This window comes from Lonchura striata, chromosome 5 (assembly GCF_050655825.1).
Source record: "Lonchura striata isolate lonStrDom1 chromosome 5, ASM5065582v1, whole genome shotgun sequence".
NCBI classification, from domain to species: Eukaryota; Metazoa; Chordata; class Aves; order Passeriformes; family Estrildidae; genus Lonchura; species Lonchura striata.
This window is the reverse complement of record NC_140707.1, coordinates 11211535-11235574: the sequence shown is the minus strand read 5'-3', so window position 1 is coordinate 11235574 and position 24040 is coordinate 11211535. Positions and strand designations below refer to the sequence as shown.

At 41.8% G+C, this 24040-nt stretch overlaps 1 protein-coding gene and 1 long non-coding RNA gene across 3 annotated transcripts in view; one reads left to right on the top strand and one right to left on the bottom strand.

Moving 5' to 3' along the window:
- The window catches only part of SPON1 (spondin 1), a 189691-nt gene extending 168342 nt beyond the window's left edge, over positions 1 to 21349 (bottom strand). The window contains exons 1-2 of the mRNA XM_021527583.3: positions 21127 to 21349; positions 14459 to 14565 (exon numbers count right to left, since the gene is read on the bottom strand). Of these exons, the coding sequence (XP_021383258.1) occupies positions 14459 to 14565; positions 21127 to 21349 (330 nt within the window). The remainder of the gene's footprint in view (positions 1 to 14458; positions 14566 to 21126) is intronic.
- Positions 351 to 22670, top strand: LOC146767235 (uncharacterized). 2 transcript variants are annotated; one of them, XR_014955315.1, is made up of 4 exons: positions 351 to 4640; positions 12933 to 12997; positions 15147 to 15283; positions 20673 to 22670. It is a non-coding gene; the product is annotated as an uncharacterized LOC146767235 (long non-coding RNA). The 2 variants fall into 2 exon arrangements; XR_014955314.1 differs by having other exon boundaries at positions 12268 to 15283.
- Positions 22671 to 24040: the final 1370 nt, after the last annotated feature.

Here is a 24040-nt window from a genome sequence, read left to right as displayed (position 1 = left end):
ACTTCACATTCATGATTGGAAGGTTGCACACATTTGTTATTTAATGCATGGACAATATTTTTATGTGAGGAGATGGAGGATTATTGAAACTTTCCTGACTTGGGAGGTGAACAGTGCATGTGAAGAGCAGAACCCCTGAATTTTAGTCATGGCTCAAGTGTGATATCTAATCTTGAGCAAGTTCCTTCAATACTTAATCTTCTGAAAAATGGATATCATAAATTCAGATTCCAGGAAAAAATATTTATGGAATTTAGTTCATGTAAAAAAACTTTGAAGTCTTAATCAGAAAGACAATATAAGTGAACATTTGAGAGCTGTATTATATCCATAAATGTGCAAATGTGGAGCACATTTACACATTTATGGATATAATATTGCACATGCGACAAGGGAAAATCATTAGGACGAGACTAAGTAAATTAAACTGGAAAAACACTTAGTTATGATTTCTCAAAATTCAAGAGAATGTTTCAAGTATCTTAACGAGCTTAGCATTTTATCCTGCCTTTATGCATTCATCATGTTTTTCATCCTGCAATATTCCTTTCCATGTTTATATAAGTTTAGCTTATTAGGCTCAGGCATATCCCAAGTTTTTAGAGGACGTGATGTGTATAGATGTAAAAACATGACCAGAAATGCTGAAACACCAGGACCAGCTTTTCAACAGGTTGTATCAGGCTTGCTCCTCCCAAGAGGAAATCCCAAATCTCTGTCATAGTCAGCAGAGAGAGGGCAAATGGGTTCAGAAGCCTAAGAGCACGCTGCCATGTACACAGTGTTCTTCCTGTGAAAGCTGCCAGTCGAATAACATCTGCACCACACACAAAGCTGGCTGTTTAGAATGTGGCTTTAATTCATTTTGCAAGTCATGTAATCAGTGGAACATCAGATGAACTAAAAGGAAAAAAAAAAAATCGAGTTTTGAGAAGCTACCATATGGGTCTTTTTCATCTTTTGGGGAAATCTTACACAATGGCTAAGAAATTATTGCTTGGGACACACAGTCCTGAAGCTAAGGCCATTACATAAACCCAGTGTCTAAATATATCATAACCCAGTTCTAATTCATACAAGCCCTTTGTATAATCTTTATGGACAATAAAACTGGGTTACTGAAAAATTCTAAAGGAAGCCAAGAAACTCTGCATGGTCAAAAACCCCACTGCAGCTAATACAGAAAACATTTATGATTACCTTAATCTGGGATTTATCACGATGTGTGGGCAGATTTGCTTAACAGGAAGGATTAGTGAGGGGGGCTGATTTACTGAGTGGAGGTTTTTCATTTACTCCTACATGTGGGATTCCCACAGTACCATGCAAAGGGAGGCCAGAGTGAAAGGACAGCAACAAGAGGCAAACTGCTGCCTTAGCAACCACTTAAAATACCTCCCTGAAGCTTCCAGAAGGCATTCCTCACATAATGGTATAAAATAGGGAGTTCATTTCCCTGGGAAAGCACCTATTGCTCAAGAGAGGTTGTAGTGAAAAGTATTTCTCCCTTTTCATTATTTGTTTGGTACTTTATGTCCCCTCTCTCCTCTACTCTGTATTCTTCCTATTTAAAAGCAATCTGTTAGCTAAAATAAGTTGATGATAAACAAGCAGAAGACAGCAATAACAGGTATAATCAAGTCTCCCATACAAGCAGAGTCTACTCATCCAGCTGAAATCAGGAGGAAAAAAGGAAAAACAAATAAAAAGAAGAAAAAAAAAAAAGAGTAAATGGGTTCTAGGAGAACAAAACCTTGATGCTTGCCTGACAAATAATGAATAAACACTGGCAATGCTCTAAGGAACCTCTACTACACTACTGACTGCATCAAGATATAGAATCATTAAAGTTATAGAACACTAAGTACCAAAGCTACCTCTTACATACTCGTTCTTTTAAATGTTTCTTTGGGAAAGAAAAGCAGGTTCAAATGAACTGTGCCCACCCACAAGGAGAAAAAAGAGGCAAGAGCAGCAACAGTGCCTCAATTCACATAGATGAGAATAATTGGAGCTCAGTTCAATCTGTGAAGTAAACAGAAGCAGGATGAAGGCTTTTCAATTTACACCTACAGCCTACAAATTAGTAAGCAGTCTGGTAGGATGAGCTTGGGAGGGATTGCATAATAACCCTACCCCCAGCAACAATGCAGGGAACAGGGAACAAAATGGTAGCTCTACACCAGCAGGGAATTTCCCTTTCTAATTACTGACTACCATGAAAGGCATTCTCAAGAGCCAAACGTCAGTTTTTGTGCAACTGGATTGGGAATTTCTCCATTAGTGTTGATTTATTCTCATCTGAAAATTAATTTCAATGGTGTTCAAGGAATCAAAAGTAACTATGCATAAAAATACAAAGTATCTTGTGGTAAATATTGTTTGAGAATTTGTTTGGTAAAAGAATTAATTTTGTGCCAAAAGTTCAGCAGATTACCAGTAATTATAGCTTGTTGAAATATCTTGCCTATATCAGTATTCATTTTACAGTCACTTGTCTATATTCATTGAAACCAAAAGTACCTAATCCAGAAAATTCTGGTTTTGCAGAACATGTTGTGCACATCCTGCCTCTTATGCAACCATGAGAAAAGTAAAGCTGAATACATGACTTTCAGTCTTTCTCACAGAAAGTGAAAAAGGAGACAAAACAGAACAGAAGGGGGGATGGTTTGAGAAAAATAGATTTAAAAAAAAAAAACCTACCCTTTTCTGAGGAATACAATTACTCACAAGAAATATTTTTTGTCCCCTTTCAATGATTGTTCATATGTAGATTTCCACTTTGGGCAACTCCCAATAGCAGGTTCTTCTATAGGCTCAACTACTTGGAGTAGGAGCCAGGAATCATTTCAGGAAAGAGAACTATGTAACTATAGTGGCAAGTGGTACATTATTTCTACATAAATCCTTGAATTTTTAGAGCTTGATTAGTAAGTCAAGCTCCTGTAAGTCAGTCCTGATGGTGTCTGGAATGGGAACATCCCTAGCATGGCTTGAGGAACACCCTGGCTCAGAAGGGTCGTGTGAGGCCACATCTGCTCATGGCTGATTCCCTGCTAGAGACACAAAAATGAGAGATTGAGGAAAGCACGTTCAGGAGGCAAGAATGCTCCTGGTGTTAAGGGAGGTCAGAGCAGAGACAACTTTATCTCCTGCTTGGAGTGAAAGGCAGATCTCCTGGTTTTGTCTGCTGATTAAGATGTCAGTCCTGCACAGGCAGCAGGGCCGTCAGAACAAAATCCTCATCTTCCCAGGGGAGAAAGCATCCATGAAAGCATTACTCCTGGAGCAGCAATGGCCATAGCCAGGAAATCCCCCCAGAGCAAGGCTCAGGGGCAGGCTGGGATCAGTGCCAGTGATCAGAGGAAAGGTCACAGAGTCACAGAATGTGCTGACATGGAAGGAATCCACAAGGTCCATTGAGTCCAGCCCCTGGCCCTGCACAGGACTATCCCAAAGAGTCCCACCACATGCCCAAGAGCATTGCCCAAATGCTTCCTCAACTCTTTAAGGGAAGGGCACCTCATTCAGCTGATAATTATGCAGAGATTGGTTGAGGAGAACAGCAAGAATTGAAGGAAATCAAAGATAATAGACCAGGAGAAATTCTGATGACTGAATTTGGTCTGTATGTCCAAAGAAAACCTTTTGTGCAAGCACTTTCAGCTAGAAATATCCTTACAATTCCAGTCTTCACTGAGATGAGCAAGGTCCCTTCACCTTGAAGTGTTCCAGCATTGTTCTAGATGAGACAAGTTCTGTAAAAGTGTGACAGAAAGAGCAACATTATGTGGCTTTTTTGGTCTGAGACTCCAAACAGCCTCCATCTGGTCAGGGAAAGAAAATTTCTTAAAGCTACATCCGAGCCTTACTGCACAGTTTTCTGAGAAAACAGAACAAAGGAAAACAAAGCATCCTGATGAGAAACACATCTGCAAAGTCTCTTGAGTAAAGACTAGCAATGAAGCAAAACATTTGATGAGATTAGGATGAGAGGGCATATTTTTCAGTTGTGTGAGCCCCTGCACGTCATTCTGAGGACACCATTACAGATTTCCACTCATCAGTGTATAAAGTGAAAGGACCAAAACCATCTCTGAAGGTATGTGAAGATAAAGATAAAAGGCAAAACATGTTGAATGCACCAGAATCCAAAGACAGGCTCATTTCCTGAGCAGGTCTTGTATCATTCTGAGGCAGGATAAATACACAGTGAGCAGATGACTAACGAGCCTGGGTTGTTAGGTCATGAGAGAGAGCTGTCACAGCAAAGGCAATAATCAATTACAACTGCTCAGGGCAGCAGTGGAAGCTGAAACAATATCCTTGGCAAACACTGAGAGGTCACCACCATCATTAGGAAGGGAGGAGTTGAGGAGGAGAACTGCCAGGACAGTCCACAGCTAGGTCTGAGAAGGCTACATATGCAGTCTAGAATAATGGAAGATAAAAAATATGGTCATTTGAGTAATGAGAAAGTGCCTTCTGAATTCAGGAAGCAGTTCTCAAGACAACAGGCATAGTGAGTAGTACTTTTAGTCTAGCAGCAATTAATTCAGGAGTAAGCTACAGTGAGAACTGACCATGAAGCCTGGAGGAAGGATTTTGCCTGCAGCAGCCATTCCTAAATGAGTCAGGTAGGTAAACTCCTGAATTTAAAAGAGCCATTCTGCTTCCAAGTCACCAAAAATTCTCAGCAAAATGAAGGAAAACAAACAAACAAACAAAAAAACAACAAAAAAAATCATACAAACAAGAATTAAAGAAAGACCACAATTTAAATTTGATTGTGAGACTTTCTACTGGCATCTGTGTACCTTCAGAAGTCCAGAGGACTGATAAGGGGATTTTCCTATAGTCCATATAACCTGGAGAAACCATCAAGCTGAGCCTCAGCTTTTATCATCACTTTCATTCACTCTTCTCCCCTCTATCCCCACTGTCCCAATTCGCATGATGGGAAAAGAAAACACATCATGAGAAAAAACACATGATGAGAAAAGACTCTCAGGCACAGGCATAATTCCATATACCCATAGCCTGTCATTGTAGGCTGGAAGCTGCCAGTGCTTTTTTGGAGAGAAGTGGAGGAATAAACCCATTTTCCCAGAATAAGCCTTCCTTTTAAAGCCCTGTGCCATTCTGGGGGTAGCACACGTGTCCAGATCCATATTGTCACGGTGAGGATTCCAGGCAGTGATGGCTCAGTCCAGCTCAGGAGGGAATGCCTGGTAAATGCTCTCTGACCTGATGCAAACCCTTGCTCTAAGGTGCCACTGATTGGAAGTGACGTACTGAAGGTTTCAGCAGAAAGGCAAACTACATCAGAGGTGATTCTTGGAGCATTTCAGGAGGGGGTAGGAGCTGAGAGATTAGCATGCTGATCTCTCTCGGCACAGGAACAAACCATTGTAATCGATAACTGCCTCAGATGAAGCTGGTGAGTTATGGGTGAGGAAAAGGGAAATTTAGGAAGGAAACATAATGGCAAATATTATAAATTAAGGAGAAGCTGCTGAAAGGATGTTCCAATGGACCTGGAGCCTACATACATCTAGAGTTATAGCCCGTGACAGCTGCCATATGGCTCCTGCAAAGCATCTGACTGTTGCCAGAGGGGTTAAATGTCTTTACTAAAATTTCACACGGCCCAGGTGCCACCGTCAGAAGAAAGATTACCTGAGAGGGGAATAGCAATGAGTTAGGCAGTTTACCTAGGCTGGAAATAAATGGATATTTGAAGTAAATCCCCTTAGAGTCACTGAGACAAATATGTTCACTTAAGCACTGCCCAGGGAAGAACACACAGCTCTTGCCGATTGACAAAACAGAGTTAGAGAGATCCAGATATTGTCAGAGGGTGACACAATGGTAAATGCAAAACTGGCCTCTGGACTGGAAGCAAGACCTGAACAGAGAACCCTCTTCAAGCATGAAATAATCCCAAACCCGGAGAGAATGGAACTCTGAACACTGATGTGGCTGCAGAGAGATTGGAAACTCCAAGGCAGAAGGGAGCAGTGCTTCCAGTGTAATTTCCTCTCTTGAGGATTGATTTGTTAAGTCAGTGCCAAAGTCTAGGAAACGATTCTTTAATGAGTCTCTTTAGAAGGCTCTTAGAACCAGGAAGTCTTGCAGTTTAATGCTAATCCAAAGGACAGAATAAACTAATAGATATTTTTCTTGAACAGGGGATTTAATCAGGCAGTTCTGATATTTTACCATATCAGAAAATATGGTATTTTGGCTCTGCTGCATTGGCAGTGTTCAAAGCAGGGCAGAAGTTACACTAGAGATAATCCAGCTCTGATAAACCTCAGATCTGAAGAGGAGCCTGGAGTTTCAGCTAACCAATCTCAAAAAAGCATGCTTCCTGTTTTTGGTTTTACTGTTTTTAGAGGGTTTCTTGGTGTGTTTGTTGGCTGGTATTTTTCCAAAACAGAACTTGAATAATCACAAATTAAATATTTGTTTAGGCATAACCCTTTCCAAAAAACATAAGCTCTTACTGAGACACAATCATCATTTGAAGTCGTTCTCAAGGAAAACCACTTCCCCAGAAGAAAAAAAAAAAAAAAAAAAAAAAAAAAAAAAAGAAGAAAATAAGATTAGATTAAAGAAAGAGGACTAAATATTATGTGCCCAGAAGTTAGATGTTTTTTTCCACAGCCAAGCAAGGATATAGGGAAAGGGCAAATAAAAAGAAATGTCAGAAGATAAACTAAAGCCAAATTAACTAAAAAAGTTGTTTTTTTAAAGTGATAAGAGTTGTGTAGCAAGAAAAATCCTCAGAAAAGGAACTTCAGCAAGGTTGAGATAAGCAAGTTGACAACGGAAGAGTGAGCCCAGCCTAAGAGATTGAATCCTGGTTTTGTTCAGCAGCAAACTAAGTTACATTTCAAATACAATTTAATATTTATTTTCTCTTTGTACCTGTGTTAGTAGTTCAAAGATCCACTGTAATAAAATTCAGAATAAAACAGAAATTTCAGAAATTATTATTAGAAATATTTAGAAATTTCTTATATTTTCCAATTTTGGCTACGAAATTTTATGGTTTGCATCATTTATTTTAAAACACACAGCAGCTCTGTACACAATCAATTGGGGGAGGGCCCAAGGTGTAACAAACCAGAGGTGGGCCATGCAAAACCTGAAAAACATTACCATGTAAAGATTTTTTTTGTCTCATTCATAGCATGAGCTGAAACCAGAACAAAAATGTAAAGGAAGGAAGCAAAAACCTGCCCAGTTGGAATCCAGTTTGGTTTTTCTCCAACCTCATCAGTAGCAAATAATGACTATCAAGGCTGCTTCTGTTCTGCAAGTTCCTGGTGTTCATCACTCTTTTACATCACCATTTATTGCTCTAAAGCAAGGCATAACTACCTCCTGAGACAATTTCCTAACTAAAATCTTGCCTATAAGTGGTTCAGGTTGAGTTTTTTCCAGTGTATCAGAGATATTTATATTTAATCTCAATCAGTGCTAAAACTGGCGGTGGCAGATTCTTTTTTGGGGATTTTTATTTTTAAGCTCATTTTTAATCCCTGAATATCAAGATATGGAATTTGGAGCTCTAGAAAGATGTGTGAAAGTGTTCATCAAGGTTAAACAATCCCACCCTAACAGAAAGGTGAACTAGAGTTTGATTTTCCATTATAACATAAACGGAGTTTATGCCTAGAATAATATTTGCAGTGATTCTTATAGAAAGAAAATTTGGCAATACTCTCATAAATGTAAAAGAACAAGAGATTTAAATTTTACAGACTCAGTATTCATGTCTACCTGCTTGGTCTACAAATTCTATACCTGGCATATTCTATTTTAAATACTCCTTTAATTATGGCTCTGGATCATTACCTCCACATGTTCTTAAGCAGCAAGATGACAGACTCTGTCTCAGTGATGAGATGCTGCGCCAGGGAATGTAGAGAATGCAAACATGAGCAAAATACTTGGAAGTTCTGGGCACTTGTTAAAGAAAACTACATCAATTCATGCACCTCAGAATAAGCTATTTACAAAGTATCCTGATGAGTTTATATTGGGATACAAGTTTAAAAAACCCAAACACAGAAGCCTAAAAGAACATCAAGATGACCCAAATATACCTGAATTTTTTAATATTAAAGGTTTAAAATATAACTGCAGTCATTAATTCTTTTCAAAACCATAAAACAACCTTTGCTTATAAATACAAGAGTAAATCATTTGAAATGGCTAAAAGCCTTTTAAGACTGCATCTTTCAAAATGCAGTGTATCAAGAAGATGTAAGATTCCTATAAAATGCTGGAACACAGCATAAGAGGAGCTGCTTCTCTAAGAGGTTGTAAAAATATATTTTAATCTAAATGCCTTGCTGAGCACATCAGTCAACTAAACTGCAACAAAAGAATGGGAGGACCAAAAACAAAGGACAAGTCTGGGTTATTGCTTCAGGGACTAGAGATAAAGGACCACTTACTTACCTTACTTTAATTTTCCTTCAATGTCTTCTTCTTCAGGACAGCCTCAAGCTCTTATAAATGCCACACCTTTAATGAAACCTTCATTCTTGGTGCTGCTGTGCCTGCTCACTTTCTTAAATTGCCTTTGCACAGGTGGGTCGTTAAATTCAGCAGCCTAAACTAAGAATTTTGCTGGTTCACTCTAGAGCAAAAAATAGGCAAAAGGACACCCCCAGGAGGACTACTAAGATGAAGGCATTTAACACTAAACTATCACCAAAATGCAGGTACAAGATACAAATCTAACAAGAGATTATGCCAAAGCAGTGCAAGGAAGTGCCTCATTTTGAGTGTCTAATATATAATTATATTAAATATATATATAAAAATATAAAAATAAATATATATATGTAAATATATCAAAATAAATATATATATGTAAATATATCAATATCAATATATATATATGTTTAGATATAAAAATACATATAATTGTCTAATATATAATTCTATAAATATCTATATCTGTAAATATATAAAAATAAATATATATGCAAATATTAAAAAATATATGTGTATATATAAAAAAATATATAAATGCATAATATATAATTATTTTAAAATATATAAAATATATATACCTATATTTTATATAATATTTTGTTACTATTTCTAATTATTATTTTAATTTTTTAATATTTTATATATATTTTTATTGAATGTTCAATTATCAGTTATGTTCACAAATAGTACCATCTTTTGGAGGAATGAATGGCATCTTGAAGGACAGGATTGCAGTCCATAACTGCCTTGATAAACTGGATGAAGTGCTACAGTAGAAAAAAAAAGCAATAAAAGACAGAGAAGATCCTTCCTGAACACCAGGGTCTCCAAATCTGTGCCACTCTAGGGATTACTGCATCCAAATTCTATTATTTTATTCTGAGGGTCCAAATCAACTCCTGCATACAATTCTGAGGAATGTGAGACTGGAATTTCAACTTGGCTGCAGAAAAAGCACAGCTGGAAGGAGATAGCCTACAATGAAAACATGAAACTTTGAATAATGAACAGGTAGAGTGTGTTTAGAACTGGATAGAGGGAATAAAGGAAACTTCAGACTGCCTTCTTCATAATTCATCAAGAAAATTCTTAATTTAGTAAGACAATTTCATAAGAGAGCAATTTAACTAATGTTAGTAAAGACTCAGTTTGGATGTTAGTAAAAGATCTACAAAGTTCTCCTTAAATTTTCTATTAAATAACATATATTGTTTAAACTTGGAGAAATGAATTTGTTCTTCTTGTTGAACACTTCTGAACAGATTGACAAAACATCCACCAAAAATTTCCTTGGAATGTTTATCCTGCCTCAGAGACCAAGGAAAATAGATGAGATGAGGTTCAGCACTACATCTTTAATATTGTACATTATTTATCAGACCAAATCTTTTACATTGCACACATATGTTGATTCAAATGGCCTACACAGACACTCTCCTGCAGTCAGCCAGTGCTGATTGCTGCCCTGGGGTTTAATTTGCCTTCCAAACGATTTGCAGACTATTGCTAAACATTGCAAAAGAGAAGGATCAGCAATCTGCATGGCAAGAGCTGGGAATGGGTTGTGTAAAGAGGCCAATGGGACAGACCCAAAATTGTCAGAGGGCCTCATTGAGCTGTACAATTACTACTGGCATAAGGAAAAGCCCTATTCTATACCCCCAAATTTCTGTGGCTGAATTTGGCATCGTGGATTCTCCAGCCATATTTAACTTAGCTATTTAACATGTGTTTTTGGGAGGCAAAGTGATTTATTTTAAGGCTGGATTGTGTCCTGTGTGCACTACAAGGACAAAAAATGAAGGCAGTTTGACTACATTGATTAAACAAACAATAAAATCAGATTTTAAAGTCTCACTTGTCTCAGAGGAGAACAGATATAGGATGGTGGAGTCCACACCACACATCTATAAAGGTCTCAAGTATAGGGGTAACCAGAAAGTGTGCAGAAAAAAAATACCTGCCCAACCAAGGATTTTAACAGCTGTGCTGTTTTTAGGATCACAACCCTGCAGCTTGATGGTTAATGAGGACTGACTGTACCTGGTGACCTGCAGAGTCACACAGGAGCAAACAAGCCATGAGGAGGCTACAGCAGCTGCTCACGGATGGGCTGCAGCACTCTCCCTGCTCCAGCCAGACTGTGACCCCTGAGAATAGTGCTTTCCCCTCCTAGGTGTACCCATCTAAGCCAAAAACTCCATTTTAGCCCTTCTTTACCACCACAAGCTCCTTTACAGGGCTTTGAGGCGCTGCCCTGCTGGTCAGTCTGACATCAGGGGTGTGAGGTCTACTCCATGAAGCCTGGTGTGACTCACAGCTCACAGCTTGAGGCATGCAAATCAAGTGTTTTATGGTCTGGTGTCAGAGCTAAAAATGTTCCTCAGACACTTTTGGTTGTTCCAGGCCCAGGTCAGAAGCATTTGAGACCCTGACAGGCAGCTGGAAACAGCTGTGATTTTGACTTTGAGCCATGGAATGATTTACCAACCTTGCAGGTAGAACAAGAAGTCACAAAAGTTTTATATTATAGTAGAAGTAGTCACAAAGTAGAGGAAATAATTTTCGAGTGCTGTACAGGGGGGTTTTGGTTTTGTACATGGGGGTCAGAAGTTTTAAGATGGATTTGGGATTTGGGCCTGCCCTGTCCTCCCTCTTTCTTCTTCCTTACCTCCATGTTCTTGGTGATGTTGGCACTCACAGATGGGTTTAGAGTAGAAAGGCACCATTTAATATAGGTAATGGGCATTGGGGAAAACTGTAACCATGTCACACGTAATGTACCATATAAAAGATAGAAAATCACCATTTAATATAGGTAATAGGCATTGGGAAAAACTGTAACCATGTCACACGTAATGTACCATATAAAAGATAGAAAATCACCATTTAATATAGGTAATAGGCATTGGGGGAAAACTGTACCCATGTAACACGTAATGTGCCATATAAAAGATAGAAAAGCACCATTTAATATAGGTAATAGGCATTGGGGGAAAACTGTAAACATGTAACACATAATGTACCATATAAAAGAGAGCAGCAGCCCTGGCGGGGAGAGAAGAAGCAGTCGGGAGTCAGAGAGGATGTCAGGGTGTGTGTGTGCCTCTGCCTGAGCTGTGAGCAAACCACAGCAGCTCCAGAAGAAAATCTTTTAGATAACTTACAATAAACTGCCTTGAGACCAGACAACAGAAACTACTTGTGGGAATCCAGGGCTTCCCTCTGGCTGCCCTGGAGGGTCTGGGACCCTGGCAGGGGTCAGGAACCCCCCTGGACAGAGCCCCCAGAGACACTGGCTGTGATCTCTGTCCATGGAAAAGAGTTTGCAATCTTACAAGTTCTGAGTGTTTGATACCAGTAATAATTAAGTGTGGCACGGGTGCAAAAGTAAAATTTTAGGATTCTAGATAAGGGGTCCAAAGGGGACAAGATGGAGGAAATTGGGTGTGCCTTGTCCTTTTTCTCCTTCTTCATGCCCTCCATGTCTCACTGTGGTGTTGGCATTTTTCTGTTGGTTCAGCCTGGGGACACACTGTCCAACGTGGGTGACAGATATTGGCACGTTATTGTAAATCCAGCCCAGGGAGTTTCTGGTATTTAATGTTTGTCACATCCCACTGAGGGCAGAGCCCCACACGCTGCCCTGCAGGACAGAGCTGGGCAGGGCAGCAGAACATGTGAGAGATAAACAGAATAAACAACCTTGGAACCAGCACAGACCAATTATGGCTTCTGCTTTGGCAGGGGGCTGAGAGACAGAGACTTTCTACAATCTCAGAATCATTTAAATACCACAGATTCCAACAGCTACTGAGCCTTTCTTTGGAAGCACGGGTTGGAGGAGAGACTTTTCCACCACACAGAGCCACCCCCAACCTAGAGGTGAGCTCTGGCAGTGTGTAAGTCATGGAAGGAAAGTCTGCTTTGCTCAGTTCCCCTTCCATCCCATTCATTGCCTGTACCAGGAAGTTTTCTGATGCCAATAAAGCACTTGTTCATGCAGTGCTTTGCTTCAGCCAAGCTCTGAACAGTGGATGTGTCTCCTCATGGAGGCAGAGGTGCAGTCCAAAAGCAGCATTTAGTCTCACGCCACTGTTAAGGAATTTTCCCCGAGTTCTGTTGCACTGTGTGAATCGTGGAATGGCATATGCTCCATCTGAACACAGGGAAAGCAGAACTGCAAGTGGCATCCACGTTACTGTACACACACGGCTTTTTCTTACTCTGCACAGCTGTTCAGCCACCCTTGGCATCTTCACTTTCTAATAAAAACACAGTGCAAACACTTGAAACAAACATCTTTTTTCTCCTGGTTGCTACCACCCAGCCACGGTACAAGGGACGTCTGTATTTACCACTGCAAGCATTCTTTGAATTCTTAAATGAGAATCTTACATCTGTATCCACAGAGGCAGAACAGGCAGACACCATCTGAATAAACTTCAGGGAGTTGTGCTAGCGTGGGATGAGCATGGTGAGTACTGTTTAAAGCACAGATATACAAATTTGGTTATGGATAACCTTTGAAACTCCCACCTGCCTATAAGAACACCAAGTTCAGACTGCAACCCATACAATGCACTTAATTAAACAATCTTCCCTCCACTGAGATCCACTGGGTTTTTTCATTTTAATCCATCTATATAAAATTTCCATTTGCTTCCCACTCTGCTAACTTCAAAATGCCTCTGTACTTCAGCAAAGCTTAGTGTGTTTCTCATTGTGAATTAAAGACAAAACTCAGGCCAAATTTTTCCTATTAGCCACAGCCACAGAGATACTAACAACTGAAATGAAGAAATTAATGGTGACATGCTATTTTTAAAATAGATGAAGCACCACTATTTCTACTTCTTAGCAGTAGCTGATCCTTCAATATTAGCTTATTCTTTAAAAACCCAACCTTATCAAAAGCACATATTAAAAAGATTTCTCCCAAATAGGAATTTGTTCTATTTTAATGAAGATGGGGTTATTCCAACTTCAAAGATGTTCTCACTTATTCTAGATTTTCTTACAAAATGTATGAAAACCAGACAGAGGTCTCTAAGAAAACTCAGTCAGAAAACTGGGCAATTAGTTATTGAGTTTGCACATCATATTTGCTATATGCAAAAATCTAGAAGAAATATAGAAGATATGTTAATTTCTGTCTCCTTGCAGATCACCAAAAGTGAAACTTGAGTATTTCCCTTGGAAACCTTGAAACCCAATGCAAGTGAAATCTTCAACTAGAAATCACAATTAAAATTACTATCAATATTATTACACATCCTGTAAATTGTAATCAATACAATTCAATACCTCATGTGAGAATCAAACCTCCACACATCCTTTCTACCTTCTTCCATAAATATTGTAGATACTCTCAGTTTCCAGAATTCCCTGCATGGAGTAGCTGAAAATACCAGTTTGTGAATCATCCTTCTGGATTCTAGTCCTTTTAATAACAAACATTTCATCTCACTGAATGTGTTCATTAAGTAAAGTACTACTGAGCATAAATAAAACAGCAGAATCTAATTTATGAATGATAAAACAGTCATTACAGCCATGGTAAACACTTCTCAGAGTCATGTTCTACTTCTCAGTGGACAAAAATATCAAGGCAGAGAAACAAAAAAAACCATAATATGACTAGAACAATTTTGATAATCACTTTGGATAAAAGGTTTAGGTGTCCTAGGCTCTAGTTCAGATAACTGTTGCTTCTTTTTAACTGCAGGACTGAGGGAAGGCAGGCTGCAATCCAGGCACAGGAGCCTCGACTCCTTGAACACATACGGAATATAAAGCGTCCTCATGTCAACACCCACAAACATTTGTGCTTACCAAAACACAGTCTGCACTCTGCTGTGCATAAAACATCTCCCTCTGAGCCAGGCAAACAGCAAAGAAGACTCCAGAGGGTGTAGGTCAGGGAAAGTTCTCTCACCTGGAAAGATCCTGCATGGTCTTCTTCTTTGTCTCCTTCTTTTCCTTCCTTGAGGGCGATCAAGGTGAAGCCCCGAAAGTAGGCAGGAGTGGCAGCAGAAAGTGTCACTGGGGTGTGATGAACAGAGAAATAACAAAAACAAACCATTAGCTGTGAAATCAGCCACCTGCATATCATTTCACAGCTTGAAAGGTGTGTTCTGAGCTGGCATTGACCAAAGTCAGAGCACTGACTACAGGGAGCCAAGCCAGCCAGAATACAAAATGTTCAGTCAGAGTTTCCACATAAACTGAGACACACTGGCATGAAATACCTCAGCTTTTTTCTTCCTCCCCACCTTTTTTTTTTAAAAAAAGGAGATTGATAATCTGCTGAGATCTACAATAGGATTGTTTTGGTGGTGGTTTGGGGCTGGGGACACATGTGCAAGGAGTTTTTCTGCTTTGGGGTTTTTTGTTTGTTTTGGGAGGGGGGGGGGGGGCTGGTTAAATGTAAAGGAGCATCCCTAAATATTTGACTTTGTTTTTTGTCCAGTTCTGAGCACAGACAAAGTACTTTAGTGCACAGAAAGTCTCTCTGTAATGCCAGATGACCACATTGCCTGCTCCAGCTCAGCTACACTCAACACAGCACTGCAGCTTCTGGAAATGTGGGATCTCAAAATATCCTTCCTCTGCTTCATCCTCAGGGCAAAACGGGACACAAAATTCAACTCCTGGCTGAAGCTGACCCCTAAGCTCTGATTGCCAAACCAATCCCATACACTCTTCTTCACACACCTGTCCTGAGCAGGAAGGCAGCACTGGATCCACCAGCAGAGCACAGGTAATGTGATGCTGACTAATCTGAGTTTACCATGCTCAGCAGCAGAATTAAATCCTTGATTTGATGCCAGTGCAAGACAGCTTTGTGTGATGTGTCTGTTCACCACCCAAGCACCACCTGAATTCACAGAACTACAGGATATTCTAGCTTGGAAAGGACCTACAAGGATCAAGTCTGGCTCTGAAGTGAATGGCCCCTGCAGGGATTGAAGCCACATTTTTAGCACCAGGCTCTAACCAGCTGAGATAATCTCAGGGTCATCAGCTGAGGCTCTTTTGAACGCTGTCAGAAAGACAGAATGAGGCAGAATTTCGAGGCAGGGCTTTTGAAATTAGAAAACACTCTTCAACAACTTATAGCAATCCTTTCCTGAAACAGGGGTAAATTTTAGGGAAAAAAAAAAAAAAGTTTTTCTAGAACTAAACTAAAAGAGATAAAAAATTGAACTCTGAGTGTTTTAAGTAAATTTTACTTTAAGCATAATGCAGAGTCACTCATAATACTTTATTGTCACACTCTCCAACCCTGACAGGCACAATAAAAACTGAAGACCACCCACAGTTTTCAGAGCAAACTACAACTACCAAGGCTGCTCCATAGAAGAGTATCCACAAAGGACTCCCTCTCACACAAATAGGCTGCAATGGGGTGAATCACACTGCTAAAAATTACAGATCGCCCTTAAAAGATATGGATTTCAAAATATGCCCCAGAGTTAATTTGGAACATATGGAGAGTTCTTTGATCTAGAAATTCAGTAGCAGAAATATATAAAATAGGCTATTTGAAAATATCTAACATTATTCAGCTGTATTTGGATCTAAAACCCATGGTGCTTGTACAAATACCTAACTTTTCTGACTCTGTGTGGAACAAAAAACAAGGATTGGAGAGATTTATTTCAATTTTCAAACTTTTGTGTAAGTTCCGTGCTCTGACCTATAAACCTGAAAACACCTATACAAATCTGGGGAAATGATGGGCACAATAGCAAGTCCCCCAACTCTCATGATTTTCAACACACTTTTCATTCCATGGAACCTTATGATGAGCTTAAATGTCGTGATTTTGGGGGAGAAAGAAAATTTCACATATTATATTCCAAAATGGGATAGCAACATAATGCCATTAAAATTTCTGCTTACTCTACAATGTATTGCTCCAATTCATTAATTCGTTTCCTGCCCAATAATTAGCATGACTAGTCCAGTTTTGCAAACTTCTGCAGCTCTGGCTAAATGAAAAGCCACAGGCAGCCTCTCAGCTGCAATAACTGAGAACAGCACACTGCTCAGCAGAGATGACCACATTACTCCTGCTTGAACAGTGATTCTTAGAAATTAACTGCTGTAAAGGCCTTTTACATGCAACAAATTTTTCCATATCATATGCAATTATAGACTCTGAATCACTGTGAGTTAAAGGTTACACCAGCAACACTTAAATACGTGTGCAAGCAAGCAGAGAAAACAGCTGTGAGTTGACTCAACAGTTCTCATTTTCCTCACAAAGTTACAAACAGTTTTCAAAATCCTAAACACCTATCTATAAAACGGAGATCTGGAATGCTAGAGAAACACCAGGGAGAAAAAAAAGAAAAAAAAAAAAAAAAAAAAAAAAAAAAAAAAGGCGAAAGGGAGGCAATTCCAAAGCCTGAGTCATAGATAGTTTTTGAACGCCTGGGGTTAGCAGTACCCCGAATAAATCCAGGCTCCCTCCGAGGGGAGGGATGCTGCCCTCCCCCAGCCTCCCTCGCTCGGCAGCCGCATCCCGGCAGCTGCGCTCTCCGCTGGGCTCGGCAGCTCATCCAGCCCAAAATCCAAAAAATCCGAGCCCAGCCCGAGGGCTCAGGCGGGTCCATCGAGCCCAAAAAGCGAACAATCCGAGCCCAGCCCGGGGGTTCAGCCGGGTCCATCCATCCCTGCGCGGCGGGCACCGGGAGGGCGCGGAGCCGCCCGGCCACAGCGGGCTCCGGGGATGCAGGCTCCGCGCCTTGGGATTTCCACCTTGAGGGATGTGTGCTTTGGGGTTTCCACCTTGAGGGATGTGTTCTTTGGGATTTCCATCCTTGAGGGATGTGTGCTTCGGTAGCCCAGAGGCAGGCCAGAACTCAGGGAACACCTGAGCTGGGAAGGATCTGTCAGTGTGCTCGGAACCATCCGTGTGCTCAGGCGGCACCGCAGCACGAAGGTTTATCCCAAATCCACAGTCGGGATTTCTGGGGTCTCTGCCTCTGGGCTGGGTGTCCCAGCTCGGCAGAGGCTCGCCCTGCACGGGCAGCCCCGGGAAGCTGTCAGAGCACATCTGTTTTTCACAAGGGAGCGGCTCTTTGTTGCATAAGAGCTGAGAGTTCCTGGGCTAAACTCTGCCATTTGAAACAACAGCTGCGTCCTGCTCACGCCGCCTTTACACTAATTAACTTTCACTGAATGATAGGAACTTCCTGCAAGGATCGCTTCAATCTCAGCGCAAGCCCCAGAGTTAAGGATTTCACTTTAAACGGGAGATTACATATCAGCACTTACTTTTGTCCGTTTCCATCCCTCTGGCTACTTTACTTTACATCCCTCTAATTACTTTACAAGTTGCTCTTTGGCACACGCCTTCCCCATGCTTCTCTGTCCTCAGTGTCCCAAGCTGAAGGTGGGGTGAGCAAAGCAGTTGCTCCTTTGGTTTCAGGCAGGAAATCTGCCTATTCTCACCCTACACAACTGCACATCCTGTGTCGTACAATGCACAAGTACCAACAAACACACCTGCCAAATTTCACCCATATTTTGTGAAACGTGGGAATGCCTAATGTAGTTACAGAATGAGTGCTTGTTTGAAAAGTGTTTGCACATTGAGGGGGGAAGAAGGAAATGGAAAGAAAAAGACTCAACATTGCTTGGAAGAGAAGTCCCCAAAGCAATAGAGCACAACACCTTAAATGAGCCTTTCCTCAAAAACTGAGAAAGTGAACTGACCTACAAATGGAAATTCCATTAAAACCAGAAACAGCATCCACACAGGAGGTATATGTAAGGATTATAACTAGTCTAGTACTCCTTTTCTTCTTCAGAATATTTTCATTATATCATAGCAGAAAGCATGTCTACTGCATGTTCACATGTGAAATGGGCACAATACTACCTTTTTGTAGAAGCAAGTTTATTTGCATTTTAATAGCATGAAAGTTACCTCATTTTTTCATGGAAATCTCATGCAATCATTAATCTAACTCTACAATCAATAAAGCCAGGACTGAGTATTTTCAAGGATCATTACCCTGTATCACCATCCAAACTTCAGGCTCATTTGTGCCTCTGAGCACATTGAGAACTCTGACCTTCAGTGGAAGCGAGAGCAGATCCATCAAGGTCGAAGGTACCCAGCAGGGAGGAGGGGACCTTGACCCTAGGATGGTGTGCCCACAAACCTGGTCCTACAGGGAGACATTTCTAATTGTACAGCTGCCAGACACAGGAGGTGAATTCCCACCCAGAGAAGTTATTCAGTGCCCAGGGCCCCTGTTTTCTACCTCAGCTCCAGAGGTGGAAAACCCAAACTTCACAGCTCCTTACACACAGATCCCCCCAGGGTTCCCCCTCGGGGCAAATGGATTGTGATTCATTTAAAGGTGAATAACTGCAGGGGAGCCATAAAATCTCCCCCAAACAGCAGCTGTGAAGGTTGGTCTCCTGATTCCCACACTGCAAGGGTGCTGAGATACTTCCTTCTTGAGTCTGCTGTGTCACAGGGACTGATAGCATGAAGATAAATGGATGTCCCTACACCGAGGCTTTTGTGGAGAACATTTGCATGTACATATAATTCCTGTGTTATCCACCTTAAAAATACTAGTTTATTCCAAGAGCCCACTAGGGAATGTACCAAGGATCCAGATGCATCAATTCAGGCAGGGGCCACAGGAACAGGAATATCTGGCTCCAGTGCTAAGGAGGTTGTGCAAGTCTTCTGCCATGTTGCATATAGAGTAATTTGCAGGTAAATAAATACAAACAAACAAAATCCCACAGACCAGTCATGATATATCATTGTTTTAATCATTAGTTGGATTTTCCATCATTTGCATAAAACAGGAATTAAGTTCCAGTTGGACTGTAGAAATGGCTTTGAAAGCAAGCTGTCAGAGCTTTCTGTATATTGTCAGTTTTAACTACTGCTATGTTACAGCAACATTTATTTGTGTTCTTCCATGTATTCAGGAATGTGTCCTCAAAGAACAATCTACATGCCCCAATGTGCCACCTGAATACTTCAGTCCTAAGGATGAGAAATGTAGGCACATATTCTGTTCTACATTTTAACTTTTTACTATTAGCTGTAATTTTCTCACTTCCAAGCAGCTATAATAGCCTAATGTGATTTTATTAATTGAGTTCCTAATGCCAAGACCTAATATCTCCAGAAAATTAGTTCTGCTAATTCATCTGGGAGCTTCGTTCTTCCTACATTTCTATGCAATAGAAACTTCTTTGGTAGATGACTGAAAGTGTCCAGTAACCTTTTCACAGAAGTGAATTCCAAAACTTTTAAAGAATGTTCTCATTTGTCATTATCCAAAAATGTGGCACATCTTTGTCCTGCTTAGCAGATGTATCAAGCTGACATGCCACATGAAACCTTTCAGACTCGAGGCTCTAATCCTAATGTCTGGAACAGCTACCCAGCTTGTGAGCAATGTGCATTTCCTCACATCACCTTAAAATGAAACAAATCGGGGGAAAAAATCAAATCAATAGCATGCAAAGTTACAGACTGGTGCTCAAAGCAGGTGAACCACTGCTGTAGACGATTTGAAGAAACACAGTGATTATGCTAAATGCACACTTTTTTCTCCCTATATATACTAAGATTCCCATGTTCATGCAATGGGAAAGCATTGCTGTTTACCCTGGATCTAAGAAACACTTAGAAGAATCTCCCAGTATAATTCGTTTTCCTAAAAGTATGTTAATTGTGGTACCTAAAAATGCCCAAGTTCTTTTAAAAGTGTTTTTAAAATAGAAGATTAACAGCACATTCCAAGAAGGTTTATTTCTGAAGGCATTATACAGTGAGGCAGAAAAAGTGACCAAAACCTGTCTTTGCCTATTAATTAGTAAAATACACCCAAATGTACTTTGGAAGTTCATTCCAAGGACTGTATGTGGCATGCTCAGGGAAGAGCGAATGCCTCCATCTCTTATTTACAGTGGTCGTTAGCACTGTCTCTGCCTCTTTCCTGTTTGAACCATCTGTTCATTTGCCCAAAAAAAAAAAAAAAAAAAAAAAAAAAAAATCCTAGGGGTGGGATAAACGTTAAGTGGAAAATGTGGGAAGTTGGCAGTATGCTGCATCATGTTTGCCCATATGCTAACTCATTATATTAACATTCATATTTCAGGGCAAGAAAGATTAGCTCCGAGCTTCCTCTCCTTCCTGCTGAATGTTAAAGCTGAATGTTAAAGCTTCTCCCGTGCACCGGGCTGTATTTAAAGGGGTAGGAAGAAATCCCACAGAAGCGGGTAGACGGGAGAAGAGCGTGCTTTGCATCGCTGCAACTTGTGATCTTGTGCGAGCGCTGAGCCTGTGGAGAGGGTTCGCAAAGGAAAGGAAATTCCTCTTAATGAGGAATGCTTGGGAGTAAAGTGATACATTGCAACCCAACTCCTCTAACTTGCCATGGAAGCATCCCCAATAAAGTAATGCGTGGGGGCACATTACCCTGCCTCGACCCACACACTTACACACGCACACGCCGAGAGGGATCCAGGGATGACAGGCAGAGACACGCCACAGCTCCAGCGCCACTTCTCACCGCTACCGCTAGTGTGGGATGCAGAGGATGTCCAACTTACCCCGGTAACTGTTTCCAGGCTTGTAAAATTCTGGATCGCCCTCCACCCTGAGGCTGAATTCATTGTACCCTTCCCTCCTGGTGCCTTGCGCTCGCAGGATCCGACTGCAATATCCCTCGGATTTCGCGGCTTTCTCCAAGGTTTCGTCAGGAAAACCCTTCGCCACCAAGGGGAAAGTCAGCGCCAGGAGCCGCAGGGCCAGCGGCTGCAGATGCGCTCCCATCCTCGGCGCTCCGCACAACTTTCGGGGGCCGGGGCGGCGGTGGGAGCGGCACGGGGGGCACGGGGGGCTGGCAGGGCTGGCAGGGCAGGGCAGGACGGGCTGAGAGCTCCGGGCAGCCCCCGCCGGCAGCGGCCCCAGCGTGAGGCTGCCGGGTCGGAGCGGAGGGACCGGCTGGGCTGCTGCCGGCGAGAGGGAGGGGAAAAGCAGGGAGGGGACGGCGGGGAGGGGAGGGGAGGAGGGAGGGAGGGAGGGAGGGAGGGAAGTCTGATCTTGCCCAGATCCCGGAGTGAAGTGCTGTTTTGTTTCAGAGCGTGTGATTAGCAGCTCGGCAGCGTTTCCTTAGGCGCGCTGAATTCTCAGGGTTTGGTGAAAGCGGGGCAAGGGGGACGCTGCTGTCTCCCAGGCACCCAGCGCAGAGCTGAGCGCACGGACCTGAAATGAATCACCCGCATTCCTGCCAAAGTCTATAGTTACCGCAGGGATAACGAGGCTCAAAGAATTTCCCCCCAGCCCTGCAGCCTCCCGAAGCAGCAGGCACGGTAAACATCCCCGGCTAAGCAGCGCGGACGGACCGAGCCGGCGGCGAGCGGCAGCGGTTGCAGCTCCTCGGGTACCACGGGCGGGAGGCAGAGATGCCAAAGGGAGGTGGCTGTGCCAAAAACACGGGCTCCATCTCCGCGCAGAGCCTGCCACAGGGCGCATCGTGCTGTGCGGGTGTGTGTGCTCACAGCACGGCTCACCTCAGCGAGCGTGGGAGGTCCGCTCCAGCGCTCGGGAAAATCCCGGCAGATGCAGGCAGCAGAAAGCTGGGCTCATTATTTTGCCTTTACACGAGGCACGCTGAGGCGCAACGACGCCGAATGACTTATCTAAATCCACAAAAGAAGATTACAACGGTGGGGAAAAAAGAAAGTGAACCTAGACCCCCGGGGTCCCTAACTCCAGGATTTTGATCCTAAGATGCTCTTCTTCTCTCTCCCTCCCTCCCTCCACTGCTTTGTAAGTGGAGGAGAAAGCAGGAAAGGTCTTCAAGCAGGACCTGAATACTTTTTTTTTCAGGATGACAGATGCACAAGAGGGCACAAATCCCTCTCTAGCCCCTTTCTCCAGGATAGGACTGTAGCAGATGGATGAATACAACTGCATTTATGCACAACTTCCAAGAAGGGTGAGAAACAGCAAGCAGTTTGAAGTCCTCCTGGACCCCACTAGGCATTTGTTAGCATCAGATTTGCAAATTTTTCGGTTCCAAACTTGCCTTTGAAAGATGATTAGCAACAGCCTCATGTTGTGTGTCAAATAAAGGTGTTTATTTAAGTGTCTGTGGGGATGCAGGACCTTTATTTTCTGAAAGATTACTTGCCAAGAGCTTTGCTACTGTAAGCTGTAACTGTTCATATTTCAGTCTCTGTTACACACTTATAAAGAACGTAAACTGTAACAGCCTCAAATTCTTCATTACCTAAAGATTACATTAACAAAGATGGGATTGGTTGGGTGAGATTTTAGCTTTTGCTGCAAACACAGAGCTACTTGCAATGTCTCTTCAAGTCTGTGGAGAGGTGGCAGTCAAGCTCTGGTACCAGACTGAGTGGTAAAATCCCATTTGTGAGGACATGCCTGCTTAGACACCTGCTACAGTGGCTGGGGCTGACTGCAGAGACTTCTACTGCAGAGGAAAGAGTTTGATTAGGGAAGGAGAAGAGGTCTCTGCAGCACAAGATGCTTTTTTTGTTTCTCTCATCCTCCTGGAGGAAGGAAAAGAGCAATCCTGACGTTCCAGTGCAATACACCAGGTTTCATTCAGTCTGCTCCCTCCACTGTTTGCTTCCCACCCAACCTGCCAGTACAAGGGCAAATCAATCCATCATCTTTAAGGCAACAATATTCAGCCTGCTTTTGCTACTGAAGCCTTGAGTTGAATATTCTGCATAACTGAAGTCTTCAGTTATACAGAATATTTAGTTTCATGCTTCCAACCCACATGTGGTTTATTAAGTGACTACAGTTCAGCAATGTCATAAACTCTCGGGTCTTATTTGACCATGATCTTCACCTCATTCACTTATGAGAACAAGCTTTGCTTTTTGTGGGTTCCTCAGCCAAAGATGCCTGTGAATTTGATTAATTTGATATTTGACTTCTCATTTCTTTTGCTGAGATTGATTGAAAAGCAATTACCTGACTAAAGTATTCCTGACAGGAACTGCACAGGCTCCTGCACAATCCACCTTTGTTTTGGGCCAGTGTTGTGTACTGACTCGACACTCCTCAAAGTGTTTTTAGTCCTTTTCAGATTTTTGGGGGTTTTATATGGTAAATAATTCACCAGCATCTATTGGCTCTTAGCTTCCAGTAGATTTTATGTCTCTTAGTTTTTAATTCCTGAAATGGCCCGGTCTGTTACTTCTGGTACTTTTTTGTTCAAAAGCATTGCAAACTTTCCTAGAAAGGCATAGCACAGTGTCTTGCTAAAAGTGAATGCTTCAACTTAGCAGCTGATACAGACAAATTAACCTGCACTGCCTACAGCCATGAAATGAGTAACTTGTTGTAGAGACAGTTTCGAGTATGGGCAATGTCATTAAGCATGGGCATCCTCGGGGTTTTCTATTTGTTCTACTAATTAGTGTGTGTTTGCCTGAAGCATCCAGCATGATGTATCAGTCAGAGATGCATGCAGACTGATGA